The sequence below is a fragment of the Ixodes scapularis genome, unplaced genomic scaffold (assembly GCF_016920785.2).
Source record: "Ixodes scapularis isolate PalLabHiFi unplaced genomic scaffold, ASM1692078v2 PGA_scaffold3__209_contigs__length_174095766, whole genome shotgun sequence".
Taxonomy (NCBI): Eukaryota; Metazoa; Arthropoda; class Arachnida; order Ixodida; family Ixodidae; genus Ixodes; species Ixodes scapularis.
Window position 1 is genome coordinate 33,897,068 of NW_024609868.1, and position 13,108 is coordinate 33,910,175.

The window sequence follows — 13,108 nt, forward strand, 5'->3', positions numbered from 1 at the left end:
GAATTGAACCCCTTGATCACCCGTGGTTAAGAGCCCAAGCTGGCCTTGAATCGTTGTGTTTTGAAACTTTAGATGGTTAGTTTTCTTGTTCTATTTTAATATTTTCTAACCAGGTAGATTTCTACCGAAAGGTTCATTTTTAATACTCAGTGCTGCGAAAGGTTTTGTGAACCAAAAGAGCAGCGTGAGATGACGTACACAAAAGAAAAAAACTTACCCTTTTTGGCAAGTTCTCGAAATACGGACGCCTCGACACGAGCTAGTTGAAGATATATCTGTACAAACATTTGCTTTATTTCGTTCACCTAGTCATCTTGATATGTACAAGAAAAAGGCACGAAAACAAAAGCGATTGTTCAAGTGCCGAAAATAATTAACACAAGGCCTCAAATCGGGCCTTCAGACAAACTACGATCAGTTATTTTTTTTTTCTTCTTCGGAATTGCTATCACGTTATAAAGATGCTAATTCTCACTAGCAGTGACAAGAGACCGAATTTTTTGCGGGATGCAGTTTCAACATAGTCGTACCTTTTTTTGTCCTCCACGATAACACGCTCTATAGTAACTGACAATATAAGAAACGAAGGGTGTGGCTTATCATGCTCGCGCTTCTTTCTTAGTGATTTGTTTTTCTATTAGGTTTCTATCTGCTGACGCCTCACTCTCATTGAGCGCGGAGCGACGATGCCGCACCCAGCGTTTCTTAAATTCACAGCGACTCTATACAAGTCGTGCGCACCCCGAAACCTCGACAGACCGCTTGATTGCATCATAAAGAAAAAGGTCGACATTTCCTCGACAGTTCAGTGATACAATGAGAAAAGTGTTACAGGAAATCCACGCCGTTACTCCAAGCGAAATTAGAATCTACAGACTAAACTAAACTAAAACACACCCACAATCAGGCCAGTTCATCAAGGTTTCTCAGGGAAACGCGACAGCTATAAGTCGTTGACAGCTTAAGAAACCCTTGGGCGTGGCTTATATCATGCCCGGCCCCCCTGCTTTGTGATTCGTACTGTGGCGTTCTCAGTGGCGGATGCAGCAACCTTATTGGCAACGAATCTATAATGAGTTGGGCGGGATTCATCACGCCCTTGCGTTTCGTGAGCTGCCATTGACTGTAAACACAACTGAGCCCTTTCTGACGCAGGTCTTCGCTAAAAGGCCTCAATGAAGTCTCAAGCCTTTGTAACAGGAATAACTCAACTAGACCCTTGTCTTCTTCTTTTCTTAAGAGTCGCTGCTGCAGTAAGATGACTGGGTTTCTGAGCGTCAGCGAACGTTCTTATCACTCGATTGCTCCATCCTAGATGAGCACACTCACACGCACACATAAAAAAGAAACGAAACGGACCGCCCCATAAACCCACGTTGGCCAGGTTCATCTGCACGAACATGACTCAGTCTCAGTTGATTCGTGGACATCACACCAAGTGCATCCGCCGCGAGGACATCACTTTTTCATGCCAAAGACTTAAAGCGGAGCTCAGTGTAGGTGAAGGTGGTCGTAGCTCCCGTCTCCAGTCCGCGTCTTCCTCTTCTCGATCACTTCTTTCGGGACGGTCTTCAAGTCGTAAGCCAGTCCGATCGCGGCCATGCAGTCGATGAACATCGTGGTGAAGTTCAGCTTCCAGCCAAGTTCGCTAGTTGAGTAGTCCCACGGGAAGGTGTGGTGGTAGTTGTGGAAGCCCTCGCCGATGGCCGCCCACGAGACAAATCTGTTCTCGGCTGGCGAGATGTGCTTGTCGTACGGGCGGCATCCCCACAGGTGGGCAGCGCTGTTCACGAGCCAGGTGAAGTTGAGCGAGAACACGTAGCGTAGCATGGTGGACACAAAGAAGGCGTTCCAGTAGGTCTCGCCGAACATGTAATGCGGTAGCACGGCGGGCAGGTAGAAACAGAAGAAAGTCGTCAGGGGCACGTAGTACCTGCGTGGAAACGAGGTGGAAGCATGACTAGCCCGCACAAACGTTTGGAGTCGGGTGCCTCGGGTCCACTGGATGCACTACTGAACTTACAAGAAACACAGTCTGCAAGATTAGTGTAAATCTTGCTAGCATTGCGTACGTATTGCTTGAAAACCTGATGCCTGTCCGATCGTCTGGAAGTAACGGTTGCACTAGGCAAAGGCCAGAACCAACCACGTGGTGTTTTTCTGCACGGTGCTCGACGAAACGAAATGAACCAGCGGAGCGCTTGGCCTCGTGTACCTGCTGCGACATCTGCGGAAGGAAGCTTTGCGATTTGGTGTCACGAGTCGCGCCAGCGCGTAGCTGAGCCAAGCAGCGAGCGGCTATTCGCGCTCGCGGCTGAACCCCCGATGAATGATCTTTATAACGCATGAATTTCGAGCTTAACCGCTTTCTTTAATCATGGCGCGCACCTCGCAGTTTATTCATTCATCTGTCTTTTAAGACGTGAGCTTATGTGGCCCCAATAACATAAACAAAAAGAAAAAAAGCTTAAAACAAAATTTGTTTTTATTTTAGACATTCTAAAAACAATTTTGGCAAATTTCTAAGCAATTGTGTTGCATACGTGAAACGTTCTAGTACCAACGACTTTTAGCAATACTCCGATTTCCCGCCAGATCCCAGACGCCTACGTACACGACGCTCTTGATAAGATAGTTTAACGCTTACCATGTGTACACTTAATGGTTGCTTCTAGAATGAAGCGATACTACCGCTAATCGGACCGATAAACCTGGTGATCTTCCAGTCTTCCATACTCTCCAGCACCTCTCCCTCAGCGCGTACAAGTGGTCGAGGGGACCTCTCCGTTAACCTATCAGCGTCAAACACCCAACTCCTCCTCTCCTACCCGTCAACCAATCAGTGTCGATCCTCGCGGCCACGCTTTTATTTGGGCTTCACGAAATGCCGAAGACCTAGTCAAAGAACGTTTCACGTTAATAGCACCTCAACTCACGGCGATGTGTCGTGACATGCTGGAAAGAGACTCGCTTAATTATCTAAATGGTCTAGGTTAAATTCGCGTCTGGCGCAAACGCTTCTCTTATGGGTGGCCTTTGTGTCCAGCCTCGCGGCCACGCTTTCATCTGGGCTTCGCGAAATGTCAAGCACCGAGCCAAAGAACGTTTCACGTTTAAAAGAACACACGAACTTTCATGACACTACAGAATTATTTAGTGTCAACTGTTAGCTCACTGCGAGTGAAGGACGTTTTTTTTCTCACAACTTTAACCTTTATAAAAAGACAGATCGGTGCACACTACTGGAATGAAAAACGCGGTCGTGTTGCAAACTCATGGCTAGCGTTGATCAGCTATCAGGTTGTTGTGCACCGAGCACGAACAGCCGCTAAGTGCGAGGCTGAGGTGTGTGAACGTGCGACTCGCGACACCAGATAACACGGCCTCTCCTGGCAGATGGCGTCACAGGCACGTGACGCCTATGGCGCCATTTTGTTTTGCTGAGCACTGTACAAGGCGTTTCTAAGAAAATAGTTAGTTAGTCGTAAAATATTCCGAGCTATAAAACCCAGATTTAAAAAAAAAATACCATTACGTTTTTAATAAAATGAAAGAAATCTAATTTGTTTCGTTTAAATTAGGTTACCATGATATAAGGGGGCACACCCCCTAGGAGGGTCAACTTTTGAACCCTTAGCTTAACATCAATGAAATTTGCAGGGTAGGCTGGTGGTCACGCTCGATGGTGCATAACAAAATTTAATGTCTGTCGATTAAGAGGGAAGGAAATTATGGCAGCTTTTATCAGCAACACGCCTACATTGTTTAGTTAATCTATCGTCGGCAAACTATCACAATATTCAACATTTTTATTCGCTAGATATGTAGCAAAATGCCTAGGAGCTGCGGCTATGGAATGCTTTTTGTAAAAAGTCATTTATTTCTATCAATTTGCTCTTCTGCAAAATTGGTCAACTTTTTGGTCTTCTGTGTCTTTGACAAAATGTCAACATTTTTTTTATAAAACACATCTGTAAAGTGACAAACACGTTCCATATCCGGATTCCTTATTAAATTTCAGTCAGGAAAAGTGAAGAACGAGCCTTCCCTGTATTGCCATTATCAAACGATAGGTTGACTAAAATGGAATTTATACCAAAAAGTGGAACGGAGAAAAATGTGTTCAAAGTGCTCCAAACCCCATGTTTTCTTTAGCTTCGGTGGACAGAAAATAATTTATAAAAAATTAACTATGCAGTGTAAACTAGTGAAAATTTCTGAAAATACTCGCTAGATGTTGGTGGATGAAAATACGTAATTTTTCGAAATCAATGTTTTTTGCACAAATATTTTTTTCTGGGTAGTGTACCCCCTAAACCACTTTAGCTAGAAAATAGTAATTTTTTATCACTAGTTTTATTTTTGAACGTGGCCGATTAATTGATTAATTCGTCAGATCCCTGATAACAATCCGGAAGAATTTATGTAAATGTAACGTACAGTTTAATTAACAAACTTTTTATGGCAACCAGACAGTATGATCTTTTAGTTAAGGAACTTCATTTCATTCTTATTTCGAGTTTTGAGTTGATTGCAAAATGATATTACTTTTCCAGCTTTCGTTTCTTTTGCGTTTTGATTTGGTTGCAATAGGACGTTAAGTAGCTGACCATGTGGAAGGTACAACTCAATCTCAACGCCTCGATTTACTCAGAAGTCAACTTCTTTTTGATCGTGTTGAGCCTCATTATTTAATTTAAATATAAAAATGCATAGAAAGCATCCAATGAGTGACAAATAGTAAATAAATCATATATTTTTTTTAAAATATGTTCGTGAAAGAGGTGTGATTTAAATCATCATAATAAAACTTGTCTGAGTTAAAGCACGATCTAAAGAATATTTAAATACCGATTTAAACATATTTATTGTCATTCTTCACCCTGACACCATTTCGGCTGGTTGTTTGGTTGAGCTAGTCTCAGGTGCTGTGAGTTAAAAAAGGTCAAACCCCGCTGGGTCAATAAAAAAAAGAAAACACCCAATATGCTAGCAAAATGTGTTATATTGCATCATAAAGAAATCGAAAAGAGAATAAAATGCTTGTGAGTAGGCGGAATTGTCAAAGTATGACAAGGTCCTTGACAAGGTAGTTGTCTCATACTTGGACGGTACTATACTCGCATCCACATCAAAAGCCGTAGTAAAAGTAGTCCGACTCCTCGCGGAGCATTACTAGTATCCCCCTTTATGTGGTGAAACAAGGTGTATGTAGGTTAATTTTAGGTTGCCTGTTTTATTTTATTAAGGCGCACATGTTTCGAACGCCAAAAAACTATCGTGTTTTCAACCCACAACCAAATTTCGAGAACTACTTTGCACAGCCTATGAATAATGAGTAAAACTTGCATTTTCCTTGATGCACAACGAGTGTAGACCTTATTCAGTCTCGGTCACGCACTGCACCGTACGAGTTATGCAAGCAAGGGAAATACTCTAGCATGTAAGCCGAGGTCATTATTACTATTAGCATACAAAGAAATACGTTATATGTAAAAAAGAATAGTGGAAATACGTTTTTTTGTATTTTGTCATGACTCATTTTCTTCTTTGTTTCTTGCTGCGACTTTCTTTTTCGCACACCTATGTGTTTCTGAACCCGTGAAATTTTAAAAGCGACGTTTCTAGACGTTGAATTAATCGTCGTACTACTTCCTTTTGTCCGATTTGAAACACTGCTATGCCTTTGACCTCTCAGAAACAGTGTGGAAACCAGTTCTTATGCATCTTAATTTGAGAATCCTCTTAATTGTTTTCGCACTAAACGCAATTACAGCAGATAGCGACGACACGTTGTTAACAAGAAAAATCTCAAAGGTACGCAGCTCTAGTCGATGATTCGTCCCGTGTTGGTCTACTTAAAATAATAAACTCTTAATTTACGCAAAGTGGACATAGAAGTTAATTTTCAAAGATAAAAAGAAACCACACAGATTATAAGCCATACTTGACACAACAACGTGTATCGTGCCTTTGACAGGAAACAAACTGCACTAGTCTCCCAACCAAACATGATAGATTTTAAATATCTAGTGTCTACTAATTAATTATTTTGCTAATGTACCCCGACAGCTAACTCCTAAGAATGCGAACGTTTGTTTGAGAGATGATACCTTTTGCTGATAAAGTTATCACTACAGCGGGCACGGCAAGTGCTTGCAGCACGATTCTTCATCAACAAGATTCTTCGGAGTAAAGAACCTAGAGGCGATAAACGCAGTAAGCAGTAATTTCTCGTAATTATGTGTTTAGATGTAAGGCCTCGCGGCATGGAAACTGCGATCATTACGAGCTGCAGGTGTTTTTCCCCCGCAATTTTCCCCCCGCTTGACAAGTTTGTTTGCGTCTCCTTTGTTGTCGTGTAGCACCTGACTTGCGCTAAGTAAAGTGGATTGTATTCGCAATTTTGAGGTGCGCTGTGTGTATCTCCGGGCACTATCTTTGCGCGATGCACAAAAGCATGTCGCTGCACGAATTTCTAGGAAAAGGAAGAGAGGCGCAGAAAGAAAGAAAATCTCGACGTACTTTTTCTGGAACCGAATGACGGGGTCCCTGAGCAGGTCAGAGCAGTCGACGGCCTTGCCCTTGCGCATCACGTCGGGGTGCTTCTTGCACATGAGCCAGCCCATGTGGGCAAAGAAGAAGCCTCGGTTCACATTGTGCGGATCCGCGTGGGTCTCGGAGAACTTGTGGTGGACCCGGTGATCCCTCGTCCACTCGTACAGGTCGTTCTGTGGAATGGTGGGGAAACGACAGCGAGAACAACGAGTCACTTTCCGCGGTGAGGAACCGGTGGCCGAGGATGTTAGCGCAACCCAGCTTGGAGCGCTTGAAGCGAAACCTTTTGCTGCAGAGACCAGTCACCATGGGCTCAGTCCCGACCCTTGCCAGTTTTAATCTAGATAAGCATCGTACGGGCGTGCGGTCGTGTATCGCCACAGCATGATGCCTGTTAAAGACACCAGTCTTGCAGTTGTACTGCACTGGCTAAATGTTTAATCTACAGCGTAAAACAGTATGGCCACACATTAAAGGCAGACGACCTTACGCTGTTTAGACACAAACGTGAAATGTGCTTGTTCTTTTTTTTTTCACTTTCTGAGTGTTAATTTAGCATTCTCTGCTCCCACATTCCACTATCCACAACTCCAACGGCGTGCAGTTAAACCCCTTTTAAGTTTCATATTTTGGCCGCCATGCCGCGAAAGTTCTCGCTGTACACTTATACTGGAAATAGCCCCTCGCTCCTCCCCTTCGTGTATTTTCCGCTGGGTGGCGTTGGCTCCTCTGGAGTTTCGAACAGAGCCACGAATCCGAAGCCACGTGTACGGACAGTATTTCGTTCCTGGATTAGTTTGTTTGATGTGCGGGGAAAGAAGGGATAGCCGGGAGAGGTCTGGGCCTCCACTGCGTAATCCATTAGAGGTGAGAGAAAAGTCGTCATCGTAAACCGCTTTAATGTGCAGAAAAAAAAAAAAAAGAAACTAATCTTTTGAAAAACTTAAGATTATCAGCCTACGTTTCTTCGAGTGTTTTAGCTGAGGGACTTTGATTATTTAGGGAAGCTGAGCTTCTTAGTGTACAATCAAATGACAGTTTCACACTTCCGGGTGTTTTCTTGTTGTCTTCTTTTAAGTTTTGTTTTACTAGATTTTATTACCTCAATATTTTTACTTTAATCTTTTTCCGAGTGAGAGAACTTGTTTGAGGGAGGGCTCAACTCAGCAACCTTCTCATAATTGTCAGGGTGACCTGCTACGTCGCCAAACACAAAAATAAACGTTGTGACCGCCGCTATGGCGATGACTGAGTCGGTCCGAAATAAAACACAGAATTAAAATCAGGTGACAAAAGAGAACAAAAATGAGACAAATGTAGCAGAAAATGTTTATGAAAATATTGGGCGAGTCTGATTAACACTCCCATGGGAAGACCCATATATGCTCACACCTGTCCTTAAGAATTCAACTTGAAGACCGGCGGTCTTAATGACGCCGCAGTTGTACAATCGGAAGATGCCGCGTTTGTTTACGGGGGAATGAAACCAATGAAATACATATCGCATTCCATCATTATAAAAACATAAAAAAACAGCGCACACTACAACCGTGCACTGATGACTTTTACACTACCAACCCCATTGACTCCATTCCTCAAGCAAACTTCATTCAGCGTCATGAGGCAAATGGCACTCGAAAGCGGCATCACACTCTTCAAAACCGGGCCAGAGTTTTTTTGTTTTGTTTTTTCGTTTATGTTGTTTGCATTAAGACGATGGGCAAAACCGGAGCATTGGGGCGCTCAGGGGTGCTTGAGAAGAAGACTACCTCGTCTGGAAAAACAAAAAGGGCGTAGCACCAGCACAGCAGCACTCCGTTCTATTCGGTTCATCCCTAAGGTAACAGTGCGGTTGAAGCTACGTGCTCGTTGAACCAGTCCCACGTCTACCTTCCGTCACGTGATCACGCTACCGCCCATACCCTGAGCGAAATCAGGCGATGAAAGGGAGGCGGTCGATTGGTCCGACCAAAACGCAGCTTCCACCGCACTGCCAGCTGAGTGTCGAACGGGGGTATACGAACCCCCTCGAGCACCCCTCCATCCAGAGTTTGGTTCTTCGCTAAAACCGGTTACGGGAGCGGGCCAGCGCTCGGCCGACCCAATCGCACGTGCCATGCCATCTCGGCGGCAGCGGCGCGGGGGGTACTTAGTAGGGGACCCCAAAGACGGGCCGATCGTCGTCGCCCGTGCCGTCGAGACAGATTGCGGGCGCGCATCTTTATATCGATCAGGCGTGGCTGCCTAAGGGGCCTCCGTCGCCCGCTCTTCCTGGGAAGCCAGGAAGCCCCCCGACTCCGCAAGGTCAGTGCCGAGCCGGGTCGTTCACTCCGCGGAGTGCGAGGAGGTCGACTCTGACCCAAATTCCAGCGGACGAAAACATGCTGCCGCCGCCGCCGCCATGTAGCAGTGCGTGTGTGTGTGTGTCTGGCGGGAGGAAAAGCGCTGGCCGGGCGTGGTGGGGCCTCCCTTCCTCGGGGGGAAGCGGCGGAGGTTCGGCTCATTGAGTAACGCCTGACGCATATAATGCTCTCGTAACATACAAGGCGCTGGGGGAAGCCGCGTGTTTTCTTCTATAGACCAAACACGCTGTTTACAAACAAGTCAGCGGAAACCAGATTCGCATGAACTGAAGCGTCCGCGCATGCGGCCGTAGCGACCCTATAGCCCCACCGCAGCGGCGTGACGTCACAGTTACGCGTTGGTCTATTAAAGGGACGTGAAAAGATCCAGTATGTTCAGCGGGCGCATCGACAACCTTTAATCGATTATTTTAGCGGTTAGTATTCGGGTTTGATATAGTGAATAGTCGCACTCAGCCGTCACCCTTTCACCCTACAGTCGCCGCCTTTTGATCTGATCTGCCACTGCCGTACTGCTGTAGTCACGCTTATAAAAGCGAGCTACATCGATCTCCTAGCGCGCGTTACTGTCATTATCGTATGCTGTACCAGTACGACATACGTGGCTTAGATGTGTGAATATCAGTAGCGGCTAGTGTTCACACACCTAAAACTCTGCGTGCCTGAAAACTTGGTGACTAATGTCGTTGCCATAATTTCGCCTGTAAAGAACGACTTCTTTAGTTATTGCCTAGAAGCGCAATGTGTTCACGCTTCTTTGTTCGCGATTCGTTCTTCGGCGCTCTGATCGACTTAGGCAACAATCTCATTTATTGCAAAGCAACACTTGGGCGCTCCGGGCTTGCCAGCCCCTGCGTTCATTAAAGAATCACTAAACCACTTTCTGAGATAGTCTATTTATGGCCATAACTCTATCCATGGGTTATAAGCATCCTAGAAAACCAAACATTACAATTAGGCGTGGCCGCTTTTTTTTCTTTCAAACTAACATCAGTATCAAAAGATTGACGCCAGACGGCACCAATGGACGAAGAACGCAGAGCTCTGCCCTTCTTTGTGCAGCAACGGCGCACTCTTTGTCAGCGACAGTTCCGAGGTAATCTACCGTTTGAAACCGATTCTAACGGAGAAATCAGCCTCGCTTGAGTGTTTGGGTTTTTCTTAGAATGTTAAGAGCCCATAGATTGAGTTATGACCACAAAAAATTTCAGCAAGTGGTTTAGTGCCCTTTTAAGCTATCGGTAACTGCAGTTTAATACGTTGAAATAAATCCATTTTAAATCTATTTCATTACTTTAACACAAAGTATTATAGGGCTGGTTTGGACGAGGTGAGCTTAACGTTGAAATGAGAGTGAGGAAAAAATCCGTGACACGGCCCCCCAATTTTGGAAGTCGTCCTAAATTTATGATTTTAAATTAATACGATAATTAATTAACTAGAAAGGTAAATAGACGCGCATTTTATTGCATGCTCACGATGTCCAAATATTTTTAGGATTGAGATACATTTCCCTTTCTCTCACTTAGTTTGCGAGTTTGTGTGGGTGCGTATAGGACTATTGCTTGAGATTGCGTTGTATTCAGAATACTTTTCTCATCTATCTCTTTTCTAATTTAATAATGGCGTACTAGCCGGTCGCCCTTTAGTCCCAGTCTATAGCTGACCTCTTTGTGTATTCATTTATTGTATAATACAACTAAGAAGGAAAAAGAACAAAAAAAAAAAAAAAAAAAAAAGTCCTGACGTCAAATTCATTTTGTTTTCTGTTTGTCGCAGGAGGGCGGGGCAGCGGAGTCCATACCTGGCAGGCCATGCAGTTGAAGACCATGAGCGCCATCCTGAGGGGGAAGCGAGCCCTGTACGCTCTGTGGGACCAGAGTCTGTGGGCACCGGCCGTGACTCCCAAGCCCGCAAATGTGCCCCAGAAATACGCTGCGAGCAAAGAGAACGTGCGCGCTTGTAACCAAAAATAGACATACAAACAAGCTCAAGAACGAAAGTCAAATAAAATTACAAGCCTTCGTTCACTTCACCAGACTCCGATTTATTTGTTATTGTATATATACAACATTCAAAACCGGAATGTGTATTATATATATATATATATATATATATATATATATATATATAGATTTTTTCCTAACCCAAGCCGTGTTATTAATATTATGATGTCTTCAAATATGTTCGTTTTTCCCCCGCCATTTTTCTTTAAGCTCGGTTCAAAGAAAGCGACGTCCAAGTAGTTGTCCGATACATCAAAGCTACCCCGAAAACAACTTTACGCCGATTCCTAAATGTGCCCGAAAATTTGTTAAGTGTCATTTCAGTGGGAACGATGAAGTATGTTCCTTTCATATAAAAAATTTAAGATTTTTCTATGAGATAAAGCAACACCGAGCGCGCTAGAGCGCAAGCTGTCTAGCTTCGAGGCTATAGTTACCAGCTAACTTCACAAAAATTTAAGGCCACAGACGTTAATTACAGTCGCCCATTGTTCAAGCGCCGGGCAACGTTGCCTGTCTTTCTGAGTGCCCTCCGCGTGCCCTAATGAAGTTTAAAGAACTGCGTCTCCATATTTCTTCCATTCTAATTTAGTTTGCCCAACATCTGCGTCGCATTTGAGCTTTCTAACATAGCACCACCGCGAGTAAACCGAGCAGGTGTACTAATTATGTATAATTTAGATAATGAAAGTGGAACAGTAAAAGTTGAAGCATCACTTCTACAAAAAAAAAAAAAAAAGAAAGGAACAGCAACAATGCGTGAAGGACTTCACAATGTAAGTCATTGCATATCGCTGGACCCAAGGCTCGTTGCGATGTCAGTACGTAGGACAATTACCCGTAGAATTCCAATTACGTACTATCGTCACCGACGGGATAAGAACGACGGGAGTGAGCGAAAGTTGTCTCGTCTCCGACGCGAACTTTTTACCTTGGATAACACTTCGGCGTCTGTGAGCCTCGAGAAGGCACGCGCATCTGAAGCACAACCAAGGGCAACGAGTGCGTGCTGGTGAAAGCCGTGCGTTTCAGAAAGACGCCCTGACATTCTCACCTCGCCAGTGACCAAACAACGAGATGAATCTAATTGTGCCGTAAATAGTATCGGACACGCGCTTTGTAGTCTCGAGCGTATACTTTAAATGGTACTCACCGAAGATCCATGTTTTCCACATGGCTTGGTAGAGGGCCACGTACATGCCGTAGAGCGCCATGCTGTGCAGAATCGCGAATATGGCCACATTTCTCCATACGATCTCGGTCTTGAACCTCTGCAACTGTTCCGCCTCCTTCGAAACCGGCTTCGAAACCGCAGGGCTGTGAGAGTTGATGATCTGCAGGAAAATCCGATCGTCCTCTTTAGGCACAATAGACAGCATCTTACCGTCGAGATGGGCACAACGAACCTACATAAGTAGCTATAATCAGTGACACCTAAAGAATCGCGGGGCGTGCCGAGTACCTGGTGTCTTATTACAGCTCAGAAGCCATTGAAATGGCGGAATTACGCGTAAGCACGCCGAAGAAGGAATGACTAAGTCAGAAGCGCCGTCACACAACGATTCTTAAGCTGTCTGTAAATATAGAGTCCCCCTCACGTGAACAATCGCACAAACTACGATAGAGTAACAATTCACGTCATCCCCAGTGCCGCAGCACCATGCGCATTCGGATGATGCTAAACATCCATGATAACGGTGTGGTTATTGTAATCCTCATCTGTCTCTATAGTCAGAAGCGATTTAAAAGAGCTCTTCTTGTAGACATAATCCAGAAAAGATCCAGAACTAAGTAATGATACTGCTTTGGGCACGCCCACGATCCCCTTAAAAATCTCTCACGGTATGCTGCTTCGTCGATCCGTCCACAAAGATGAACTCGAAAAAGTGGTGACCCTCCATGGCCCCGAGATGACGGTACAGTGACAGCTCTCCGCACGCTGTTCGCAGTTTTAAGTGTCCAACAAGCTGCGCGGGTTAGATGGGGACAGGTGGGCTCTTTTTGGGACCCCGTCTCTCCCATCCTTTTTACCCGAAAATAGGAAGAGAAATGAACGTCTCTTCCCCACGGGAAAGAAAAGCGCGTACAAGGTGGGTGACACCAAAGTACAAGGAAACCCCGTTTCTGGAACCGCATTAGCCCCCCCGAAAACGGTCATTGACAGCTCTGGACAGTGCGCGC

The 13,108-nt window shown here is 44.8% G+C and overlaps 1 protein-coding gene across 1 annotated transcript; it reads right to left on the bottom strand.

The window, feature by feature from the left end:
• Positions 1-272: 272 nt before the first annotated feature.
• Positions 273-12,255, bottom strand: LOC8036651 (acyl-CoA Delta-9 desaturase). Its single transcript, XM_040211292.3, has 4 exons — positions 12,081-12,255; positions 10,726-10,856; positions 6,526-6,731; positions 273-1,933 (listed from the first exon to the last, which is right to left on the bottom strand). The coding sequence occupies exons 1-4, from the start codon at positions 12,139-12,141 to the stop codon at positions 1,492-1,494; spliced, it is 840 nt and encodes a 279-aa protein (XP_040067226.3). The 5' UTR covers positions 12,142-12,255; the 3' UTR covers positions 273-1,491.
• Positions 12,256-13,108: the final 853 nt, after the last annotated feature.